Source organism: Poromitra crassiceps (genome assembly GCF_964638095.1).
Source record: "Poromitra crassiceps genome assembly, chromosome: 22".
NCBI classification, from domain to species: domain Eukaryota; kingdom Metazoa; phylum Chordata; class Actinopteri; order Beryciformes; family Melamphaidae; genus Poromitra; species Poromitra crassiceps.
The window spans coordinates 12,171,611-12,193,803 of NC_139647.1; the positions used below are offsets into that span (position 1 = coordinate 12,171,611).

At 44.3% G+C, this 22,193-nt stretch overlaps 1 protein-coding gene across 2 annotated transcripts in view; it reads right to left on the reverse strand.

Moving 5' to 3' along the window:
• Positions 1-1,891: 1,891 nt before the first annotated feature.
• The window catches only part of LOC310795985 (thrombospondin-2-like), a gene marked incomplete at both ends in the record, with an annotated part of 40,486 nt that continues 20,184 nt past the window's right edge, over positions 1,892-22,193 (reverse strand). Inside the window, 13 exons of one of the 2 annotated variants that reach the window (XM_083658128.1) lie at positions 1,892-2,018; positions 5,702-5,841; positions 6,792-6,889; positions 8,087-8,358; positions 9,534-9,761; positions 14,307-14,541; positions 15,368-15,486; positions 16,320-16,479; positions 16,569-16,676; positions 16,794-17,012; positions 19,606-19,758; positions 19,882-20,009; positions 20,214-20,387. In XM_083658128.1, coding sequence (XP_083514254.1) covers positions 2,011-2,018; positions 5,702-5,841; positions 6,792-6,889; positions 8,087-8,358; positions 9,534-9,761; positions 14,307-14,541; positions 15,368-15,486; positions 16,320-16,479; positions 16,569-16,676; positions 16,794-17,012; positions 19,606-19,758; positions 19,882-20,009; positions 20,214-20,387 — 2,042 coding nt within the window. Of the gene's footprint in view, positions 2,019-2,750; positions 2,786-5,701; positions 5,842-6,791; positions 6,890-8,086; positions 8,359-9,533; positions 9,762-14,306; positions 14,542-15,367; positions 15,487-16,319; positions 16,480-16,568; positions 16,677-16,793; positions 17,013-19,605; positions 19,759-19,881; positions 20,010-20,213; positions 20,388-22,193 lie in introns of those variants that run through there. The other variant, XM_083658127.1, reaches the window with a different exon arrangement.

Below are 22,193 nucleotides of genomic sequence, written 5' to 3' on the forward strand. Positions count from 1 at the left end.
CATCCGTGAGGGACTCGGAGTAGAGCCACTGCTCCTTTATGTAGAAAGGAGCCAGTTGAGGTGGTTCGGGCATCTGGTAAGGATGCCACCTGGTCGCCTCCTTAGGGAGGTGTTCCAGGCACGTCCAGCTGGGAGGACACCATGGTGCAGACCGAGGGCTAGGTGGAGAGATTATTATTATGTCCATGGTGGCCTGGAAACGCCTCAGATCCCGCCAGTCAGAGCTGGCTAATGGCTAATGTGGCCAGGGAAAGGGAAGTTTGGGGTCTCCTGCTGGAACTGCTACCTCCACCACGACCTGATCCCTGCAGGAACTGCTACCTCCACGACCTGATCCTGCTGGAACTGCTCCCACCATGACCTGATCTCTGCTGGAACTACTACCTCCACCACGACCTGATCCCTGCTGGAACTGCTACCTCCACAACCTGATCCCTGTTGGAACTGCTACCTCCACCACGACCTGATCCCTGCTGGAACTGCTACCTCCACGACCTGATACTGCTGGAACTGCTACCTCCATGACCTGATACTGCTGGAACTGCTACCTCCATGACCTGATCCTGCTGGAACTGCTACCTCCACCACCTGATACTGGATAAGCGGTTGAAGATGGATGGACAAAGCTGGTTGAAAATCGGCAAAGTGGCCCTTTAATGATTTACACACAATTATTGCCTGTTAAACCTCATGCAGGCAAGATGACACCCTTCATATTATCACTGTAACCCTAACCCTATATATATATATATATATATATATATATATATATATATATATATATATATATATATATATATATATATATATATATATATATATACTGTATTAAACCTCATGCAGGCAAGATGACACCCTTGATATTATCACTGTACTACTCTACAGGTGAAATGTATGTACACATTAAGAAAGTGGTGATTTCTGGTGATGAGCCGTTCAGTTTGTGCACTAAAACGATATTGTACATGTTGTACCAAAGTGAAATAGGGCTTTAGGCAACGATGATGCCCTGTCTAGACAGCTAACGAAATAAACACAGTGGCTTATTTACATACACATCCTACTCATATAACTCGCACATACATAAACATAGCATGTGCATCTCGCCGCAGCCTATGTTTATCCTTCCAGAGCATTCTACTAGTTTATCTGAAAAAGGAGGCCAGATGTCTCAGACAGTTTCGCATTTAGTAAACCAACAAATCAAGTAAGTGCATGGCAACACTACACATCTTGCAATACTATTGTTATCTTGATGTTTTGTCAATTGTGAATTTTGTCAGTGTAAACAAATAAATAATTATTTACATTCTCTAGCAAAAAATGCAATCAAACAATTACAAAAGCAGAGCATAAATAATTTACAAAAGAAATTATAATACAGACTTAGTATAAACATCTTTGTTACTTACTAAAATTGCCTATTTCAATCATTCACTCACAATCTCTTATAAAAAAAACACATTCAGGATGATAAGAGTGAAAAGATAATTGAATACAGCTAAATGATAATGCTTTGTTTACAGTTTACTTTCTCTAAATGTTCAGGTAAATTCAGACTCTACTGTATGAAATGGACTTGGCACTGAGCCTCAAGCTTCTATTCCCAAATAAACACAAACTTAGTTATCAAGGTTACAGAGTAGCAAGACAAATCAAAATCAATTCTAAGCTGTAGAAATTAGAAACTGTAGAAAAGCACATAACGTAAGTGGTTGTACAATGAATCCCTTTAAAATGTAGACATTGGTACACTAGTTATAATTAGATATTTTTCTGAGGCTCCTTTTACTTGTCCACTCTCATCTGTTTTTATTTCCAAGGGAAATATATTTAATGTACGGCAAAGCACTCAGGAAAATTGGAAATGGCGATGGTTTCCTCTTCAATGGTTGGATCGAGGCAAAACATGGAACGTCACATTTCCGTTGAAATGGATTTACCAATGACGTGATGTTCAGTCTGAGAGATTGTCTTTTGCCCGCTCATGTTTTTCCTATCCAATGTGATTCAGTTATCTGTGGAAAGATGGGGGGAGGAGCTTAAATCACTGGTACATCTATAGAATAAAACAATGCTACTGTAGGATGCGTAATGGTGACATTTTCCACACCAACGCTCCAGGAGATTGACTTAGTCAAGTGCCAAAGAGAAGCAACAACCCATGTTCTCTTATCGCTCCTACACATTTCATTTGTATTGATATAGCCTTGATTAGTGGCAGCTGACGTGAATATATCTTTAAGACACATAATCACCTCACCTGGGTGAGTCAATCACTACACCTGTGGGTGATTAACCCGCCCCCTCCCACACACGTCAATCTTGCTTGCCGCGAAAATCTAAAAAGCAAAGGGACGGGCGTTTGCATTAGGGCTTATGTAGCCTGGGGCCAATCAGGACGCCACCCCCAATCAAGCACCCACAGGTGTAGTGATTCACTCACCCAGGTGAGGTGATTATGTGTCTTAAAGAGATATTCACGTAATCAAGGATATATCAATAAAAATGTAATTGGTAGGAGAGATAATGGATCCCCGATAGAGAACATGACTGCAGTGGTGAAAAAGCAGCAATCTCATTTTCCACTGTTTAGCATTCAACAGAAGAGCGGAGGTCCTTGGAGGAATACACAAGGCCTTTCACATTGCATCTGTGGGCAATTGTAACTAGGTGAGGTGACAAGCAGAAACATAGCGTGACTTTTTCTCTTGCTTCAGCCAACAAACAACAGACAACCCTTATCATCATTACCTTATGAACACTGTTGGAAACTCCGCTTTATCTGAGTATTGAAAAAGAGGTTGAAGGTTTAAAGACCTGCCCTGCTTTACCCAGACAAGGATGCGCGCATGAGCGCACGCACGCACGCACGCACGCACGCACGCACGCACGCACGCACACACACACACACACACACATACACACACACACACACACACACACACACACACACACACACACACACATGTTCCGAGACCAACATCCTATAGAACCAATTACTCCTTGATTCCTACCCATAGACCCTTTTCACAGTAGCCGTTTGGAGGTGGTAAAGCAGGTGTAACCAATACGATTAATGATGGTGCCATTCCATTTAGGTGTTTTAGTGCCAGGAATGTTATTGGTTACACCTGCTTTACCACCTCAAACCGGTTGCTGTGAAAAGGGCCTATTCATAGCTTTCAAGGGGCGTTACGTGCTGCCGGGAACGCCCACCTGGCGGTCAAAAAAAAAACTTGTTCATTCCGCTGCCAGCCGAGTCGACTAGTTTCTCATGCTGTGTTTGTTCAGCCAAAATGCCGGATACCTGTTGTGCTATCGGTTGCACTAACCGACGAGGAGACACGCCTGGCTTGTGCTTTTACAGAATCCCGTCGGAGAAAGAAAACTCAGACAGGAGGAGGTTGTGGATTTGTGCGATTAGACGTGGTTCAGTCGCTGGGGAGGGCAAATGGCTTTTTTGTACACACGTTTTTGCGGCCAACATTTCATCAAAGGTAAGCTCAAGTACCGTTAACGGGGTATTTTAATCATTATTGTACCGTTACTTGAGCTTACCTTTGATGAAATGTTGGCCGCAAAGACGTGTGTACAAACGGCTGAACAAACACAGCGTGAGAAACTAGTCGACTCGGCTGGCAGCGGAATGAACAAGTTTTTTTTTTGACCGTCAGGTGGGCGTACCCGGCAGCACGTACCGCCCCTTGAAAGCTATGAATTGCCAGACCCAAGACCAACAAGATCTGACCAAACCTCTGATTATGTCATTAATTGATATAGACTTAGTAGCCTACATAGTCTGACATAGTCACATGCATTAGACACATGTGGCGTAGGTGTAACTTTGGCACACTGTGGCGGCCATGTGTAAATGCTGGCTGCCACGCCACACTGTGGCGGCCATGTGTATATGCTGGCTGCCACGCCACACTACATTTATTCTGTGCACGTTTGTGTGTTTACGGGTGTTAGAGGATGTCGCCACTTTGATAGTCTAAATGCTTGCCTTGGAAACAAAGCCAAGCCCAGGCTCAACAACACAATAGTAAGATACACTCAAGAATGCGTCACCTAGCTTGCCAGACCCTAAGGAAAGTTTCCGACGTCCTAATTTCTAATTTATTCGCGGGTAAGTTATTCTAATGCTATGCAATGTGTGGAGAACAGATTCCCCCCCATCTGGACAGAAGTGGGAATTACAAAGTGGATCCTTCTGGGCTTCTCATTGAAACGACTTCTATCATGAATCGTAACATTTTTCAATGCATTTGCCTTTGGCTTGGGTATACAAATATCCCACAGTTACAAAATAGGATGAGCCTAGCTGATGTCAGATTGGGAACAGAACACCCTGACAGATGAATGATGTTTTCATAGTTGCCATGGGGATCCATCAAAACACAAAATGGTTGTACATTTGGTTTAAATATGATGAGCACACTGCTGGACAGGCTGCTATAGCCGTCATGTGCCAGTTGCTTTCATATTTCAAAACCGGGATCAAACTATGACATCCATAAAATTCCTGTCCTTTCACTGGCAGAGTGGCGCAGTGCTGTTGCCTCACAGCAAGAAGATGCTGGGTTCAATTCCCGCCTGGGACGCTGTTGGCACTGGGTGTATAGCGCCCCTATTGCCCAGGTGGGCTATCTGGTGAAAAGGGCCTTTCTGTATGGAGTAAGTTTGCATGTTCTTCCCGTGTTCACTCGGGGTATCCTCCAAATAACATCAACCCACTAAAAACATGCAAGAAGACGTCTGACCAGTGACATCGTCTGACCAGAAATGCTGCCTATAATAGAACTTGTATAAGTTCTATTAAAAAATATTGGCGCATATCGGACAACATAATGATGAAGCTTCGTGTTAGTTCATTGGAGACACGGAAGTCATAGGCTATATGCCCGAGCTGTATCCAGCTGTCAGCTGCTGATTGGATCATTCATTCACCAACCTCAGCCATTCTCACAATAAGGCGGTCCGTATAAACACGGCCTCCTCTCTCACTCTGATCTGCTTCACAAACGCTGCATCACACTGCTGCTGCTGGCAATGCTTTGCCTCCACCACCCCAGCCTCCACCTTTATAGCTCAGTCTGCTTTGCTCAAAGGCTAATCGTGTATTCTAGCTCAGAGTCTGCATGGCTCAAAAAGTGAACATGTTTCCATGTCTTGCTTAGGCTCCCTCTCTTACTCACTATGGCTTTAAATTTATCTGGCATCTTGTGTCCCCATGGGGGATTTTTGCGGCCCTCCCTGCTCGGCGTAGCATGCTGCTGGGCTGGTTCAGGGAGGAGCATCTTCTGTAAAGAGCGGAGCCTTCAACGCCAAACATAACTGTATTTCCATTTATGCAATAAATGGTTAAATCTATGACGAGAGTGTTCTTGAATGAACCAATGTCAGACCGATATATTGGTTGGGCTCAACCTTGAAGTGTTGCACAGATGGTGCTGTCTAGGCATTGCAGGTAGTGGTTCTCTAGGATTTCGGTGGAACTTTTCCTTTATACACACAGACATAGACTTCTCTCTCTCTCTCTCTCTCTCTCTCTCTCTCTCTCTCTCACACATGCCGATTCATCTGTCTTGGTGGCTCCTGGCTGCTCACCATCTCCCCCCCCCCCCGCCCCCCACACACACACACACACCTTTATTTCTTATTAGAACATGGAAGTGATCAAAAAGTGACTACTAACCTCTGCACTCGTACTTGAGGTCGGAGAAGAAGACGAGTTCTTGTGAGAAGACAAACAAGCCTAACCGTCCCCCGGCAAACGTCTTGTCGTAAACTGGCCCTGAGTCGGCCATGATCTGTTTCCCTTCATAGACCACCACCCTGGAAGACACATGACCCAGGTTAAGTCCTTACTGTGGGCTCATGGTGCTGTGCTACTTACTATATTATAGACCACCACCCTGGAAGACACATGGGACCAAGGTTTGTTTTGTTCACACCGGCCGCTTAACAGAAGCAGAGTTGAAGCTAAAGCCACGCTGAAGCTGAACTCACGCTAAACCGGTCACACAAGAAGCACTCTCGTTTCCTCAGCGCCTCGCTCGGCGCGCCTTGACCCCGCCCACAACTTCCATTGACTTCATGCCTGGCAGCTTCACACTTGGAAAATAGAACTGAATCCTGAACGATCGCTTCAGCACAGCTTCAGCGTGGCGTGAGCGTGGCTGGTGTGAACAGCCTGTATATATATATATATATATATAATTAATATTATCATTGCAGGTTGTTGCAGGATCTGTGTGATTAGCATGTTAGCATCTGTTCAAACACATACAGCCTTCATAGTGACTCTATGTCAGAGTTCTTTGGTCCCCACCATTTAAGCTGCACATCACTGAGATAGAGTGCCACAGTCACCAAGGGATTTCATCCACCATTCTTTTTTCCATAGACATTTCGTTAAATGCTTACAGAATTAGTTTTACTTGGTCAAACCAAGCGATTCAGCTATAGATGGTTTTCACAGAATTGTGTTGCTAGCAAACCATTTGAAGCTTACTTCCTGTCAGCTGTTGTATTAGCAAACACTGCAACAGGAAGTAAGCTAGGGGCAATTTAGAATGTGTATGTTGTTAAAACTGTCTATATTTAGAATAAGGAGACCTTTCACTCGGACCAAAAAGAACAAGAAGAAGTTGAAATAGCCTACGTCTTTTTTTTTTTTACCAAGGAAAAGTGAATGGCGGAAAATCCCTTGGTTCTTATGCCTAAACCTAGAAGAGGCCGTGACTTTGTCACTCTATAGAAGAACAAAGTATTTTTTTCCCTACCTGATGAAACCAGTCTTTGGTCTGTGGATGAGGTGCCACCTGTAGGCTGTGTAATCCTTCCACCCAATGTTTTTGGGGTCATGCCACAGAGTCCGCACCTACAGTATGTCAAATCATCAAAAACACCTAACATAAATACTATGTCAAATCATCAAAAACACCTAACATAGATACTATGTCAAATCATCAAAAACACCTAACATAGATGCTATGTCAAATCATCAAAAACACCTGACATAGATACTATGTCAAATCATCAAAAACACCTAACATAGATACTATGTCAAATCATCAAAAACACCTAACATAGATGCTATGTCAAATCATCAAAAACACCTGACATAGATACTATGTCAAATCATCAAAAACACCTAACATAGATACTATGTCAAATCATCAAAAACACCTAACATAAATACTATGTCAAATCATCAAAAACACCTAACATAGATACTATGTCAAATCATCAAAAACACCTAACATAGATACTATGTCAAATCATCAAAAACACCTAACATAGATGCTATGTCAAATCATCAAAAACACCTGACATAGATACTATGTCAAATCATCAAAAACACCTAACATAGATACTATGTCAAATCATCAAAAACACCTAACATAAATACTATGTCAAATCATCAAAAACACCTAACATAAATACTATGTCAAATCATCAAAAACACCTGACATAGATACTATGTCAATCATCAAAAACACCTAACATAAATACTATGTCAAATCCTCAAAAACACCTGACATAGATACTATGTCAAATCATCAAAAACACCTGACATAGATACTATGTCAAATCATCAAAAACACCTGACATAGATACTATGTCAAATCATCAAAAACACCTGACATAGATACTATGTCAAATCATCAAAAACACCTGACATACTGTAGATACTATATCAAATCATCAAAACACCTAACATAAATACTATGTCAAATCATCAAAAACACCTGACATAGACACTATGTCAAATCATCAAAACACCTAACATAAATACTATGTCAAATCATCAAAAACACCTGACATAGATACTATGTCAAATCATCAAAAACACCTGACATAGATACTATGTCAAATCATCAAAAACACCTGACATAGATACTATGTCAAATCATCAAAAACACCTGACATAGATACTATGTCAAATCATCAAAAACACCTGACATAGATACTATAACACCTGACATAGATACTATGTCAAATCATCAAAAACACCTGACATAGATATGACCACAGCCTTTCCCACAGGCCAAACAGCAGTTAGCCTGCAGCCTACCTGTCCTGCAGTGTTGCCTGTGTGCCACAAAGCGTTTCGGAGGTTCTCTCCGGTGCCGGTGGTGGAGTTGACGACTTTGAGTGAAACTCCAGAGATACCAAAGGCCTTGGAGGGCTTGTCCTCCCAGTAGGTCTGTGTGATCTGCTTCCACATCACCACATAGAAGCGGCCACTGGACTGGTAGCCGAACACGAAGCCGGCATAGTCGTCATCTCTGTCCGTGTTCACGTACATTGTGCCGCTGAAGTCCACCGCACTGAACTCATCAAAACCTGTGGTGGGGAGAGAAACGCCTGCTTGGTATCTCGGTATCTTATTCAGGGCTGCACGTTTGCATGCTTTGTTGTTGTGATTTTTTTAAAGAAAAGATTAAAGACACAACAACAATAAACACACACCACCACCACCACCACCACCACCACAACAACAACAACAACAACAACAACAAGAGGGCGGCACACTAACAATATAAAACACAGTAATAATGAGACATACTGTACATGGCTGGTTTATGAAGGCGTTGGCCATCCCACCTGGATCCCACCAGTCCTCCTCCATAAACTACCGGCCAGCAGGGGGCATGGTCATCCTACCTATCCAGGTGGGATGGCCAACCCTTCATAAACCAGCCATACAGCACGTCACAACAACATCACGTGACGTCTCTGAGGAAGACTGCAGGAAGTAGCAGTCGAAACTGTCAGGTATGACAAAATATACACAGTCTTTCAATAAGAAAACTCTAATAGTGTATGTTTCTGTGTTTCTGTGCTTTTAATTGCTTGCTGTGTTGAAACTGTATTGCTGCTTTCTTGGCCAGGGCTCCCTCGAAAAAGAGATCTTGTAATCTCAATGGGACTCACCTGGTTAAATAAAGGTTTAGTAACAATTAAACAAAAAGACTGTAGCCAGAGCGAAGATTCTGGTTTCATATGAAACTAGAAGACCTAAGGCATAATTATTGTTAATTATATCAAACATGTCATGCTAGCTTGTCAGGAAGGGGGCTAAATAACGCTCCAAAGTTAGGCAAAATCTTGGCAAGGGAAAAACTGGCATAGCCATTTTCAAAGGAGTCCCTTGACCTTTCACCTCATGATATCCGAATGAAAATGGGTTCTATGGGTACCCAACTACCCACGAGTCTCCCCTTTACAGATGAGGTAGCATTTTTCTATAGGGTAGCTCAACCCTTACTAAATGCATTTGAAAATGAAAAATACAAATGTTGATATAATGAACTTTGATTAGCAGTAGCTATAATTGGCTAATTGAGTGATGGAGTTACAGTATCCTACTGGTGGGTGTGCACGGTGTGGCACTCTGTTTTTTTTTTTGCCCTCTCTATTATGAAAGTTGCCCATCCCTGGCCTACTGTGTCCACTGTCATCTTCATTGGAGAAAATATAAAATAGATTTGTCCCTGCTTGGAGTGTGTGCTACTCACCTACTGCGATGCCTGGATCAGAGTTGGCGGTCTGAACCAGCTCCTTGCCCTGATGCCTGACCACCCAGTTGGGATCGATCTGAGTGGTTCCCTTAGGATCCAAGTGCACCATCTGGAACTTCCTGAAGTCCGTGATGCTGATGGCGTTGTTCTCCGGGCAAACGTCAAAGATGTCTGGAATGCTGTCGTTGTCAAAGTCATCCTTGCAGGCATCACCTCTTCCATCACCTGTTAATTATGACATCATCAAAATGCATAGGTTTTTATGCTATTTGAATTTGACATGCGTTACACCAGTGATACTCAAATTGCGGCCCGGGGGCCAGATGCAGCCCGCGATAGGGTGCTGAGTGGCCCGCCGATCATTTTCTAATTCACAATGAAAACTAACATGAAATAAAGTTTACCTGAGCTCCAGCTAAATTGTTAAACATCACTGCCTGCTTGACACCCAGACACTTATACAGTATGTGCTTAAAGGGGGTATTCTGGCAGACCTGCCTCTACTCAGCTAGGGAGTGAGTCCTACCCATTAGCTCAGGAGGTAGAGCTGTCGCCTGGGAATCGGAAGGTTCCCGGTTCGAGGCTGGCTCCTCCCGGCAGTGTGCCGAAGTGTCCTTGAGCAAGACACTGAACCCCTAACTGCTCTCGACGAGCAGACGCCGTCGATGGGTGAATGTGAGGTATTCATGTAAAAGCGCTTTGGGTAGTCGATAGACTATATAAAATGCGCTCTATAAATACAGTCCATTTACCATTTTACCCAGGGCTTAGACTGACTCTGGGGTTCTTGGCGATGTCATCGGAACCGAAATCAGCCAATGGCAGACTCAAAATCATACAGTGTGTAGAATTCTAACAGTTTACTCTCAAATGTGGAGATTTTGCCCAGAATCCTTCAGCAACATGACTCAGAAGCCATATTTATTGGTTTAAAGCTGGGGGGGAAGACTTTTAGGGTTTAGTTAGCCTTTAACTAACTTAATTGAACCTAACTAACTAACTAACCTAACCTAACTATCCTGTGTGCAGAAAGTTGGCAGTTGGTCACTTTGGTTAAATTTATTTTTGGATAGATCTTTTATTGGTTTGTTTGTGAAGAGGGTTTACTCTGAACAGATTTGAGAACAGAATTGAAGTGAACAAACTGAATTTCTAACTTTTGTTTATTGTTTTAGTTTTTTACTCAGAACTCTATTTTTTGGTCACATCTGTTTTGGCTGATTAATTGGACATGCCTGTAAAGGACATTTTTATTTTGTGAGTGGTTTTCATTGTAGGCCTGACTCCAATACACTGGTTTATATGTGTTGCATTGTGGCTCTAATTATTGCTTTGATTATTTGTTTGCATCCTGCTCGGTGGTTCAGATTGGTGCTCTGTGGATTCATGGCAGAGTGTGAACATCTCAAACGTTAACATTCTCACACTAAACTAAACTCCAGCTGGCAACAAAAACCTACATTCTGCTACAGGAAATGAATATTTGTTTATTAACTGGCCTCCTGTCATCTCGGGCAAAGCAAGTTGAGGATCTTTAATACACCATCTTTTCTGCTGTTGTTCTCAGTTCCAGAAGCCTTTGTGAAAATCTCTATGGTGGCTAATGTTGCTGTCATAATATTCCCACTGCAGTGGGAGTTGAGGTGCTCCTCCAGGTTTAGATTAATAGTGAGTGGAAAAAATAGCCAGGAAACTAGCTTCAAAGCTTTTTCCAAGTCTAGCAAGCCAAATCAGCCATCTTCTCATGACAACTCTTCCACTGATACTTGCAACTATCTGAGGTCTGAAGTCTATTAGAGCCAGACTGCAGACCGTGAGCGTTGAGAGGACAGGACGCCAGTGGCTAATAAACCCCACTGCGTGGAAGTAGTAACTCGCTGCTTTTTGTCGGCTCTTTGTTATTTCACAGGGGACTAAACCCATCCTATCAAATAAACACTCTCTGACGAGCTGTGAAGAGTGTGAAAGCATCCAAGCATCCAGAGCCTTCCCCTGTCACGGCCTGTTTCCAGTTACAGACTGAGACAGCTAAACAAACTCCAGGTAACCCTGCTTCAATTGGGCACTGTGGAGTCATCAGGAGCAAGTCTGTTGGAAATAAAACCTTCACCGCCTGGCCACTTAGCCTGTTAGTGTGTTAGCATGTTAGCGTGCTAGCATGTTAGTGTGTTAGCATGTTAGCGTGTGCCCTCCTGGCCACTTAGCCTGTTAGTGTGTTAGCATGTTAGCGTGTTAGCATGTTAATGTGTTAGCATGTTAGCGTGTGCCTGCCTGGCCACTTAGCCTGTTAGTGTGTTAGCGTGTGCCCTCCTGGCCACTTAGCCTGTTAGTGTGTTAGCATGTTAGCGTGTGCCCTCCTGGCCACTTAGCCTGTTAGTGTGTTAGCGTGTTAGCATGTTAGTGTGTTAGCATGTTAGCGTGTGCCCGCCTGGCCACAGCCTGTTAGTGTGTTAGCATGTGCCCTCCTGGCCACTTAGCCTGTTAGTGTGTTAGCATGTTAGCGTGTGCCCTCCTGGGCTCCACACTGAAGTCATGCATCATGACATCACCCAGGCTGACCTGCTCCTTCACTTTTTCCACAGCCAGCAGATTTCACACCTGTTGTAGCGCCGCTAATTGTGAACTGAGAAAGCAGCTGGTCGATGGCAATAGACAGCCAAAGTCACGCTCTTTTCCTGTTTAGGCATACACACTGAGGGATTTCATCCACAATTATTTTTTCCATAGACATTTCATAAAATGCTTATTAAAATACATTTTTACTTGGTCAAACCAAGCGATTCGGCGATATTTAGAATCAAAGACTTCACCCTGAGACGGGGGGAAAAGTCTACAAAAGAATTGTTTTAATCTGCCTTGTTTTTCTTTCTTTTCTTTTTTTTGGCCCCAATTTAATGTTATATGGTCTCTCCTGATTCTAAATATAGCTAAATCGCTTGGTTTGACCAAGTAAATCGATTACTACTAAGCATTTCACGAAATGTCTATGGAAAAAAGAATGGTGAATGAAATCCCTTTGTTCATATGCCTAAACCGAAAGCCGGCTACACGGAAAGGCTCTCTATGGACAAGCAAAATGTGACTGACGAATGCAAGGGCAAAGTGCCAGGAGGCCATGAGAGAGACTCTCGAACTCACTGCTTTCTTAGAAGACACCATCCAAGATAGTCAATATCTAGAATACTGAGGCCATTAAACAAGCTATAAATCAAACTACCGTTAATCGCTAGGCTGACACGGAGCTACGGCCTCAACATTCCTCTTACCAGACCAACAGACCTTTGGGGAAAGATTACAGTACCAACATGCCGATGCATGGAATGTGCAGGCATTTGTCTCAGGGCATAGCCTACTGTAATTTGTGAGTTTTTTTTATCTTTATATACAGTACTTACTAGGTTAAGGTTTGCATCGTAAATTACATGAAGTCATTTTTCTTTTTTTTTTACAGATTATGAAAGTGCAGATTGTAAGCTTTCAAATGATGTGTCATACATTGAAATCTGACAATAGTTGAAGAAATATGCTTATTTGAATGTTCGTACTCCATTCGTAGAAAATCACCCTGAAAGTTGGTGAACAAACTCGGTTTTCCTTGAACAAGCTTAGGCCATGTCCACACGGAGACGGAAGCAATCTTTTTTTTTTTCGTTTAAGAAAAGTTTTCCATAAACACGGAATCGTTTCAAGAAATGTGTGTATCCACATGAAACCACTGAATACCACTGAAACCGCTGTAGTATATATGCCAGGCCGGTAAGTGGCGCTGTAACGCTGCCGCGTGCCGTGTGGTCGTCAAACCTCTCACTTCACTATTCACGTTGTATTTGCGAGGGATATATATCCCTCGCAATAGACCATCCCGAGTATGTCCGTTACACTCAGGGTTTACATTTCATTTCATTTCATTTTGTCCAATATTAAAATATTCCAGAATTGCATGTTGTATTAAAAATAAATATTTCTATCTAACACGTTTAGCCTGATTTTGTTTGTGTTATTGTAAAAACTTAGCCGCCGCTAAGCCTTCTGGGAAATATCCGATGAAGGGAGGGGAGGGGTGGATGGGAAGAGTCAGCTGTGGAGCCCTGAGGATGTTGTACACATAGATATATATAAAGGCCTTTATATATATCTATGGTTGTACACGCTGTTCTCCATGTCCACTTGTTGCTGACGGTGGTAATAGAGGAGCATTATATTTTGCTGCAAGAGCCCTAACAGGCTCAGTAGCTGCTGTAGCACTAACGCTAGTGCACTGTAAGCCTAAATTGTTGCTGGTGGAGAGAGGTGGGGCTACAGTATGGCGTCATCGGTTCAGGAAAGATGCGTATGGGTTGTAAACACGGAAATGCAAGGGTGGCGTCTTCAGATTTATTCACTCTGGGACCCGGTTTCAAAAATTAGCGTATACTCCCAGAACGTATACTCCCAGAACGCTGGTTCCGTCTGGACGAAACGTCTATACAAGAAAAAACTTTAGCGGATAAACCTAAACTCGTCTCCATGTGGACATGGCCTTAGTTTGCTAACAAATTATAAGTATTTAGTGATCCTAAAACAGTGTTTTGTTGTATTGAGTGATCCTAAAACAGTTTTTTTGTTGCGCTCTTCAACATCTAAACTTGAGGATTCCCTGCCTACCAACACGAGGATCGCAGGTTCGAGCTCAAGTGTTACCTCCGGCTTGGTCGGACATTCATACAGGCAGAATTGGCCGTGTCTGCGGGTGGGAAGCTGGCTTAAGGATATTCAGTGTTCCATCCTCACCATCAGAGTCCAGCTGGTCTTCGTTGGGTGTTAGTCTGCAGTTGTCTTTGTCATCGGGCACACCGTCGTTATCGTCGTCATAGTCACACGCGTCTCCTTTGCCGTCGTTGTCATGGTCGGCTTGGTTGGCGTTTGCCACGTAGGGACAGTTGTCCAAGTTGTTCTGATGCCCATCTTCATCGATGTCCTGGTTATTATCACACTGATCTCCAACCAGGTCATTGTCTAAGTCAGTCTGTTGGATACATCCAGTGGTTAACAATCATGGTTAAAAATAACAGACTCTATTTATGGGTTGCAGCCATGGAATGTTTTTGTTGTGCCAGCCATCTTGAGGCCAGAACGCAGCACGTAACTTTTTAGTACCTGTCGTAAGTCTATGGTCTGTTCAAACTATGCCCTCTTTGAACTCGAACTCCTGTACTACAAACTTTAAACGGGTCGCCACTTTTAGTCATTTATCACTTACCATCTTTTTGATAGCTTTGGTACTTTTTGAGAAATCACAGTTTAAATGTTATCCTTTTTTCAACCTGTATAATGGGAGCCTATGGAGCCGGCCTAGAGTGTGTGAATGTGTGAGTGTGTGTCATCATTTACACTAGCTGACGTTGACTGCCCTTTTCACAAAATTCACACATTTTAAAACGGTGACAGTTCAACACTACATATATTCTACTGTACATCAAACCCTTCAGCTACTTCTGCTCTCACTCACAATGTCAAAACATAAGTGATGTGATCTCTAGTTTTTGAGATTTTTTTTAAATTAGTTTTTGACACTAGTGTCCCACTCATAGGCGATTATAGGCTTTGCAACCAGGGGGTGCACGTGCATCCGCTGCACCAATGTAAAATCGCCAGTGGTCCCACTCTATTTCCTATTGCGCAGCAAATAGAGGGCATCAAATTGCTCCTCGTCGGGGCGGCCACAACAAAAACATGACGTGACTGCAACCCATGGATTGCCATAATGTGGCACTACCCATGTTCCAATTGGTCTTTTCCTGTCCCCACTATTGATTCTCGAGCATGTCATGATATACATGGTGTGAGGGTACCTGGTCGGGGTTGTGCAGCAGTGGACAGTTGTCACACTGGTCACCTACTCCATCCATGTCGGTGTCCTTCTGGTCGGTGTTGTACACATAGGGGCAGTTGTCACTCTCATTCAGAATGTCTGAGAAACGGGTGACAGTTTATCACATTTGTAATAAACTGCCAATAAACCATAACAAAAAAATAAATAAACTGACCTAATCTCTAATTATAATGTTATTATAATTCAATATTTATTTTCCTGGGTAAGATTTGCAGAATTACTCATCATGGCTGTTCTATAGCAGTCAAATACAAATCCAATACGAATTCGATGAGCATCAATATATATCAAGAACTAGAAATACTGCCTGAGGGTTGTATGCCTCTGCCAACAAGTCACCAATCTACATCATGTCTGTCCAGACTCATACAAGCACAAATACCTTGAAGCCCACAGCTCAGTGGTGTGGTCATTCAGCTTTATGGCACTTTAGGCAATGTTTGGGAGTACCTCAACACGGGAAAATGGTCCTACCCCAAAACCACCCACATCCCCTTATCCACTCCCCCTACCCACCCCTCGAACTCCGACTCTCTATGACCTTCCTATCCCTAGCTACAGCCCCTAGCCACACCCCCTTCCCTCACCACAGTCCTTCCCACCACCCACAGCCCCTTATCCACTCCCCCTACCCATCACTCGAATCCTGACTTTCTACGACCTTCCTATCCCTAGCAACAGCCCATTTTACCTAGCCCCGCCCCTTACTAATCACGCCCCTCTCCCACCCACATCCCCCTAGACATTCACATGTCTTACCTGGATGTTTGAGCCAAATCTGAAGCAATTCCATCGAGGCATTCCTGAGATATCGTGTTAAACGAGCCGAAAACATAATGCATCTGGCCACGGTTATTGCCGTGTGGAGGCATAATTAATCAAATGTTTCTAATTTGACCAGATTCTTTTACCATCTCCATCAATGTCCACTGCACAGACATCCCCCTCTCCATTGTTGTCGGTGTCTGTCTGAGCGGGGTTGTGCTCATAGGGGCAGTTATCACAGCGGTCGCCAACTTCGTCCTTGTCAAAGTCAAACTGGCGAGGATTGTACAGAAGGGGGCAGTTGTCCTGAGGGGAGAGCGGATGTTTGTTAGAGAATCCAGTAAGACGAAGTACATCACCAATGACATGTGTGAATGTGACAAAGACTCTCATACCCTCTCATCTACGATTCCATCATTGTCATCATCCTTGTCACAAGCATCTCCTTGACCATCTTTGTCAAAGTCTTCTTGTCCAGAGTTAGGCAGGCTGGGGCAGTTGTCCTGAAATAATTTGTGAGAGATTCAACAGCTTTACATGTAGCTTTTTCAATGTAGGCCACATCAAATACTTTCTGCAGACAGGTTCATGCACTTTACTGCTCGGGTGAAACAAGATACCTTCTTGCAGTGATAGGTGGCGTTGGCGCCACACACAAGGTTGTGATTGGGCCAGCCATCCAAGTCGGAGTCTTCTCCACAGATGAAGCCGTCTCCAGCATAACCAGTCCGACACTCACACTTGTACATGGGCTCACTGAAGTGACTGAGGTAGATACATTCAGCCGACTTGTGACAGTTATGGGTCTTGTCCTTGCATGGGTTCTCTGGCTCGCACACCTGGACAAAGGAGGGCAGGTGGAATTAAGCTGAGCATATAGGCTTAACAGTAAAATCATATCTCTTCACAGTACTGTAAGTCTTAACAGCTCACCCTAAAATCCAGAATACGTTGTTATGCACGGTTGCATTGACTGATAATAGGCGCAAAAAATAGTATTGACGTACGAATTAATCGCATGAAAAAAAAACGACAAAAAGGGCCTTTACTTGGCATGGAGTATAATGGAAATATACTGTAAGTACCTTTGGTATTGGTGTAAGTGTGAGGTGGCTTAATGCATCATACACCCCGCTACCATGACCCTCCATTGCCCTTGGTATTGTAGCATAGGGTCTTCACAGCTGCCACACATTAAGAAAGGATGAACTTCACTCCAGTTTGGATGCCACTCCATGAGCTCATGGAGAACAAAGTGACAGCATGAAGAGGCCTTTGATGGAAACTGTGAAATGGAGCCATTAGTGGCAGCTATGAGACAATTCCCTTTTCCCAAATCAATTTGTAAAACTGGGGCGTCGAACCAAAGCCAAGCAGCTGCACAGGCCAGAGAGTGGCAAAGTGGTCCACAAGGGATGTTATGCAAGTGCTGGTCAGAGTAGCATGGCAAACGATTCCACTTTCCTTCCCCTCCTTTTTTCAGATTTTTATCCCATTTTCTCCCCAATTGTACTTGGCCAATTTCCCCCTGCTGCCCCGGTCGCTGCTCCACCCTCTGCCGTAGACCACCACCATGCTTCCTCTGAGACATGCGCAGTTGCCAGCCGTTTCTTTTCACCTGACAGCGGGGAGCTTCACCGGCAGGACGTGGCACGTGGGACGATCACACTATTCCCACCAGTTCCCTTCCGCCCTGAGCAGGCGCCCCCGACCGACCGACCAGAGGAGGTGTTAGTGCCCACCTGCAGACACAGCCAATCGTGTCTGTATGGATTGGACGCCCAACCAAGCCGGAGGTCACACGGGGGTGCGAACCTGCGACCCTCGTGTTGGTAGGCAGGGAATCTACCGCTACACTACCCGGACGCCCCTCCCCAATTGTACTTGGCCAATTCCCCCTCCTGTCCCGGCCATTGCTCCACCCCCTCTATCACTCTGGGGAGAGCTGTACACTAACACATGCTTCCTCTGATACATGTGCAGTCGCCAGCCACTTCTCTTTTCATCTGACAGCGAGGTGTTTCGCCGGCAGGATGTAGCGTGTAGGAGTGTCCCCCCCCCCCCCCCCCCCCACCCGAACAGGTGCCCTGACCAACCAGAGGAGGCACTAGTGCAGCCATAGACATAAATAATATGGACGTGGCCGTCACCATCTTGATTTTTCGCCAGCAGATTGGGAGGGAATGGGTTGAGTCCTTCCGCACCTCACATGAGATGGGAGTTTCCCAGAGCCGCAGCTCCGCCTGCTATTGGTCTGTGATCGGCAAGCTGCGTGATCACTGGACAGGCGATCTGTCAATCACCCCCTTTTCTATCATCTATTTTACTCCAAACGGGCGAGTTATATAACAATGTACCCCCTACAGTTGTTATGAAAATGTGAAATTAGCTCTATAGACCCCAAAACCTTGTTTCGCCCCTAACTGGAAAGATGTTTAATCCTGTTACAAAGACGGGCATTTTAACATGGAGAGATCTGCCTACTGCCCCTGAGCCCAAGTGGCTATTTGAGGAATTACAGCTTAAACAAAGACTTCCGCGCCTTCCTGGGAAAGGGGGTGGGCTTGCCCACTGAGTGCAAGGACCAGAGCTCATGCCCACCGGCCTCCCACCCACAGCCACGGCTAATTGTGTCTGTAGGAACATCTGACCAAGCCGGAGGTGCCGCTGCCGGGACTTGAACACGGGTCTCCGCAGTGGTAAGAGAGTGCTTTCACCTCCTCACTACCCAGACGACCCGCAATTCCACTTTCCAACGACTCCATGATTGAGCAATGGTAATGAGCTGTATGTTTAATACCCTGACCTCGTATTAACAAGTGATACGCTTAACATTGAGTAGTTGTGACAGGAGTGGAAACATTGAGTTGTTTGACAGGTCTACTGGGTAAAAGTTTAAAAAGCGTCTATTTGCCTCACTGTATTGAAACACACACACAAGATAGCACTGATCGATTCAACATACCTACCGACAGTAAAAAATAACGAGAACCCGTCTTGCCTCTGATCTTACTATGAAAATAGCAAGAGAGATATGCCACATGTGTTTGTTGTTAAAGAGTTGCCCAACTGGCCTCCCTCTCCCGCCCCTCTGTGATACCAGGTCAAGGTGGGTCACATTCATATGGTGGCCCAGGGCCTCCCCCTCTGGCACTGTGCCAACACTCACGCTCCAAGAAATGAGGTCAGTAAATCACTTGGGCTGTAGCTTCCATGATTCATAAATTTGGATCTGACATGCAAAAATCCACACTTATTTTTAACGGCCTTCTCAAATATGCCCGCAGCTACAGGCTCACATCGTACGCTTTCCTTTAGCACACTTCATTTCCCTTCTATATGTTTCTCTCAACAGTCTAAGAACTACTGTGTTTGAACGGCCGCCGATCAACCGCTCAATACTGCCATTGATGGAGGGTAACGGTAGCTCACCTGTTTGTTCTTCTTGGCATCCTCGACCCCCATACCAAACGGCTGGGTGCCCTTGTAGCGCTTTGGACAGGGCAGACAGTGGAAACCTGGATCGGTGTTGACACAGCGCTGCACTGCGTTCACTTTGTAGCAAACATCAGACACCATGTCACACTGGGGTGGAAAGAAAAGCACGCGCACGTGTAAATGACTAATAATATAAACGAGGTATTCATTAAAATGTCTGCTTTATGCACATGAGAAAAGCAGGAATGTTTTTTCCCCCCGTCAATTTACTTCATTGATATCTTCACAGTGGGTGCCATTTCCACGGAAACCAGCGGGGCATGGCCCACATTCCCAGGATCCATCTGGAGAACTGTTGCAGTCCACTCCACCAAAGCACGGGTTCGACAGACAGCCATCTGCACGGAGTTTAGACACCGTTAATGAGTCAAACAAAACGACATGGATTTACACGTTGCCAGGAAATATCAATCGTTTTTCATCTTCACTTGTGGCCTCAAGGGTCAATTTCCACCAGCTGGAATTGACTGCACGTTGCCAAACGATCCAGCCAAAACCTGCAATACATTGAAAGTAAATACGTAGATGTGAAGCGTGCTCACCAATAGGACAGTCGTTTTTGCTACAGCTGTCACTGTCGTTAGCCTCCCCGTGACACTTCTTGCCACCATACTGCGGTTGAGGGCTGTTGCACACCCGAGTTCGACTTTTGACGCCCCCTCCACAGCTCGCTGAACACGTTGCCCACGGAGACCAAGGACCCCAACCGCCGTCAACTGCAAAGGCACATTAAGGAGGGGGATATTAGTTTATTAGATCTGAATTCCAATAGGTTCGTACATTGTTAACATCGTGCGTTCTGTTCCATCGATATCCCAGATGTTTGTATCTAAACCACAGGATGTGACCGCTCAAGGTCCCACTTGTGAAGCAGCCAGAGAGCCTGGAACCTAATACTCCAAGAGAGTCAGAAGACTGGAACTTAATACTACAAGAGAGTCAGAAGACTGGAACCTACAAGAGAGTCAGAAGCCTGGAACTTACAGAAGCCTGGAACCTACAAGAGAGTCAGAAGCCTGGTACTTAATACTACAAGAGAGTCAGAAGACTAGAACCTACAAGAGAGTCAGAAGCCTGGTACTTAATACTACAAGAGAGTCAAAAGACTGGTACTTAATACTACAAGAGAGTCAGAAGACTGGAACCTACAAGAGAGTCAGAAGCCTGGTACTTAATACTACAAGAGAGTCAGAAGACTGGTACTTAATACTACAAGAGAGTCAGAAGCCTGGAACCTACAAGAGAGTCAGAAGCCTGGTACTTAATACTACAAGACAACAAGTTTGTCTAATTGTGTTCACTGTATTGTATTCGTGTATAGGGCCCCCCTTGAAAATGAGATGGTTCATCTCAAGGGGTCATCCTAATAAAAATAATTTCAACAAGACAGTCAGAAGCCTGGAACCTACAAGAGAGTCAGAAGCCTGGTACTTAATACTACAAGAGAGTCAGTAGACTGGAACATACAAGAGAGTCAGGAGCCTGGTACTTAATACTACAAGAGAGTCAGAAGGCTCGAACATACATAATACTACAAGAGAGTCAGAAGGCTCGAACATAATACTACAAGAGAGTCAGAAGCCTGGAACTTAATACTACAAGAGAGTCGAAAGCCTGGAACCTAATACTACAAGAGAGGCAGAAGCCTGGAACCTACAAGAGAGTCAGAAGCCTGGAACGTAATACTACAAGAGAGTCAGAAGCCTGGAACTTAATACTACAAGAGAGTCAGAAGCCTGGAACCTACAAGAGAGTCAGAAGCCTGGAACGTAATACTACAAGAGAGTAGGAAGCCTGGAACTTAATACTACAAGAGAGTCAGAAGCCTGGTACTTAATACTACAAGACAACAAGTTTGTCTAATGGTGTTCACTGTATTGTATTCGTGTATAGGGGCCCCCTTGAAAACGAGATGGTTCATCTCAAGGGGTCATCCTAATAAAAATAATTTCAACAAGACAGTCAGAAGCCTGGAACCTACAAGAGAGTCAGAAGCCTGGTACTTAATACTACAAGAGAGTCAGTAGACTGGAACCTACAAGAGAGTCAGGAGCCTGGTACTTAATACTACAAGAGAGTCAGAAGGCTCGAACATAATACTACAAGAGAGTCAGAAGGCTCGAACATAATACTACAAGAGAGTCAGAAGCCTGGAACTTAATACTACAAGAGAGTCGAAAGCCTGGAACCTAATACTACAAGAGAGTCAGAAGCCTGGAACCTACAAGAGAGTCAGAAGCCTGGAACTTAATACTACAAGAGAGTCAGAAGCCTGGAACTTAATACTACAGTACAAGAGAGTCAGAAGCCTGGAACCTACAAGAGAGTCAGAAGCCTGGAACGTAATACTACAAGAGAGTAGGAAGCCTGGAACTTAATACTACAAGAGAGTCAGAAGCCTTGAACTTAATACTACAAGAGAGTCAGAAGCCTGGAACTTAATACTACAAGAGACTCAGAAGCCTGGAACTTAATACTACAAGAGAGTCAGAAGCCTGGAACATACAAGAGAGTCAGAAGCC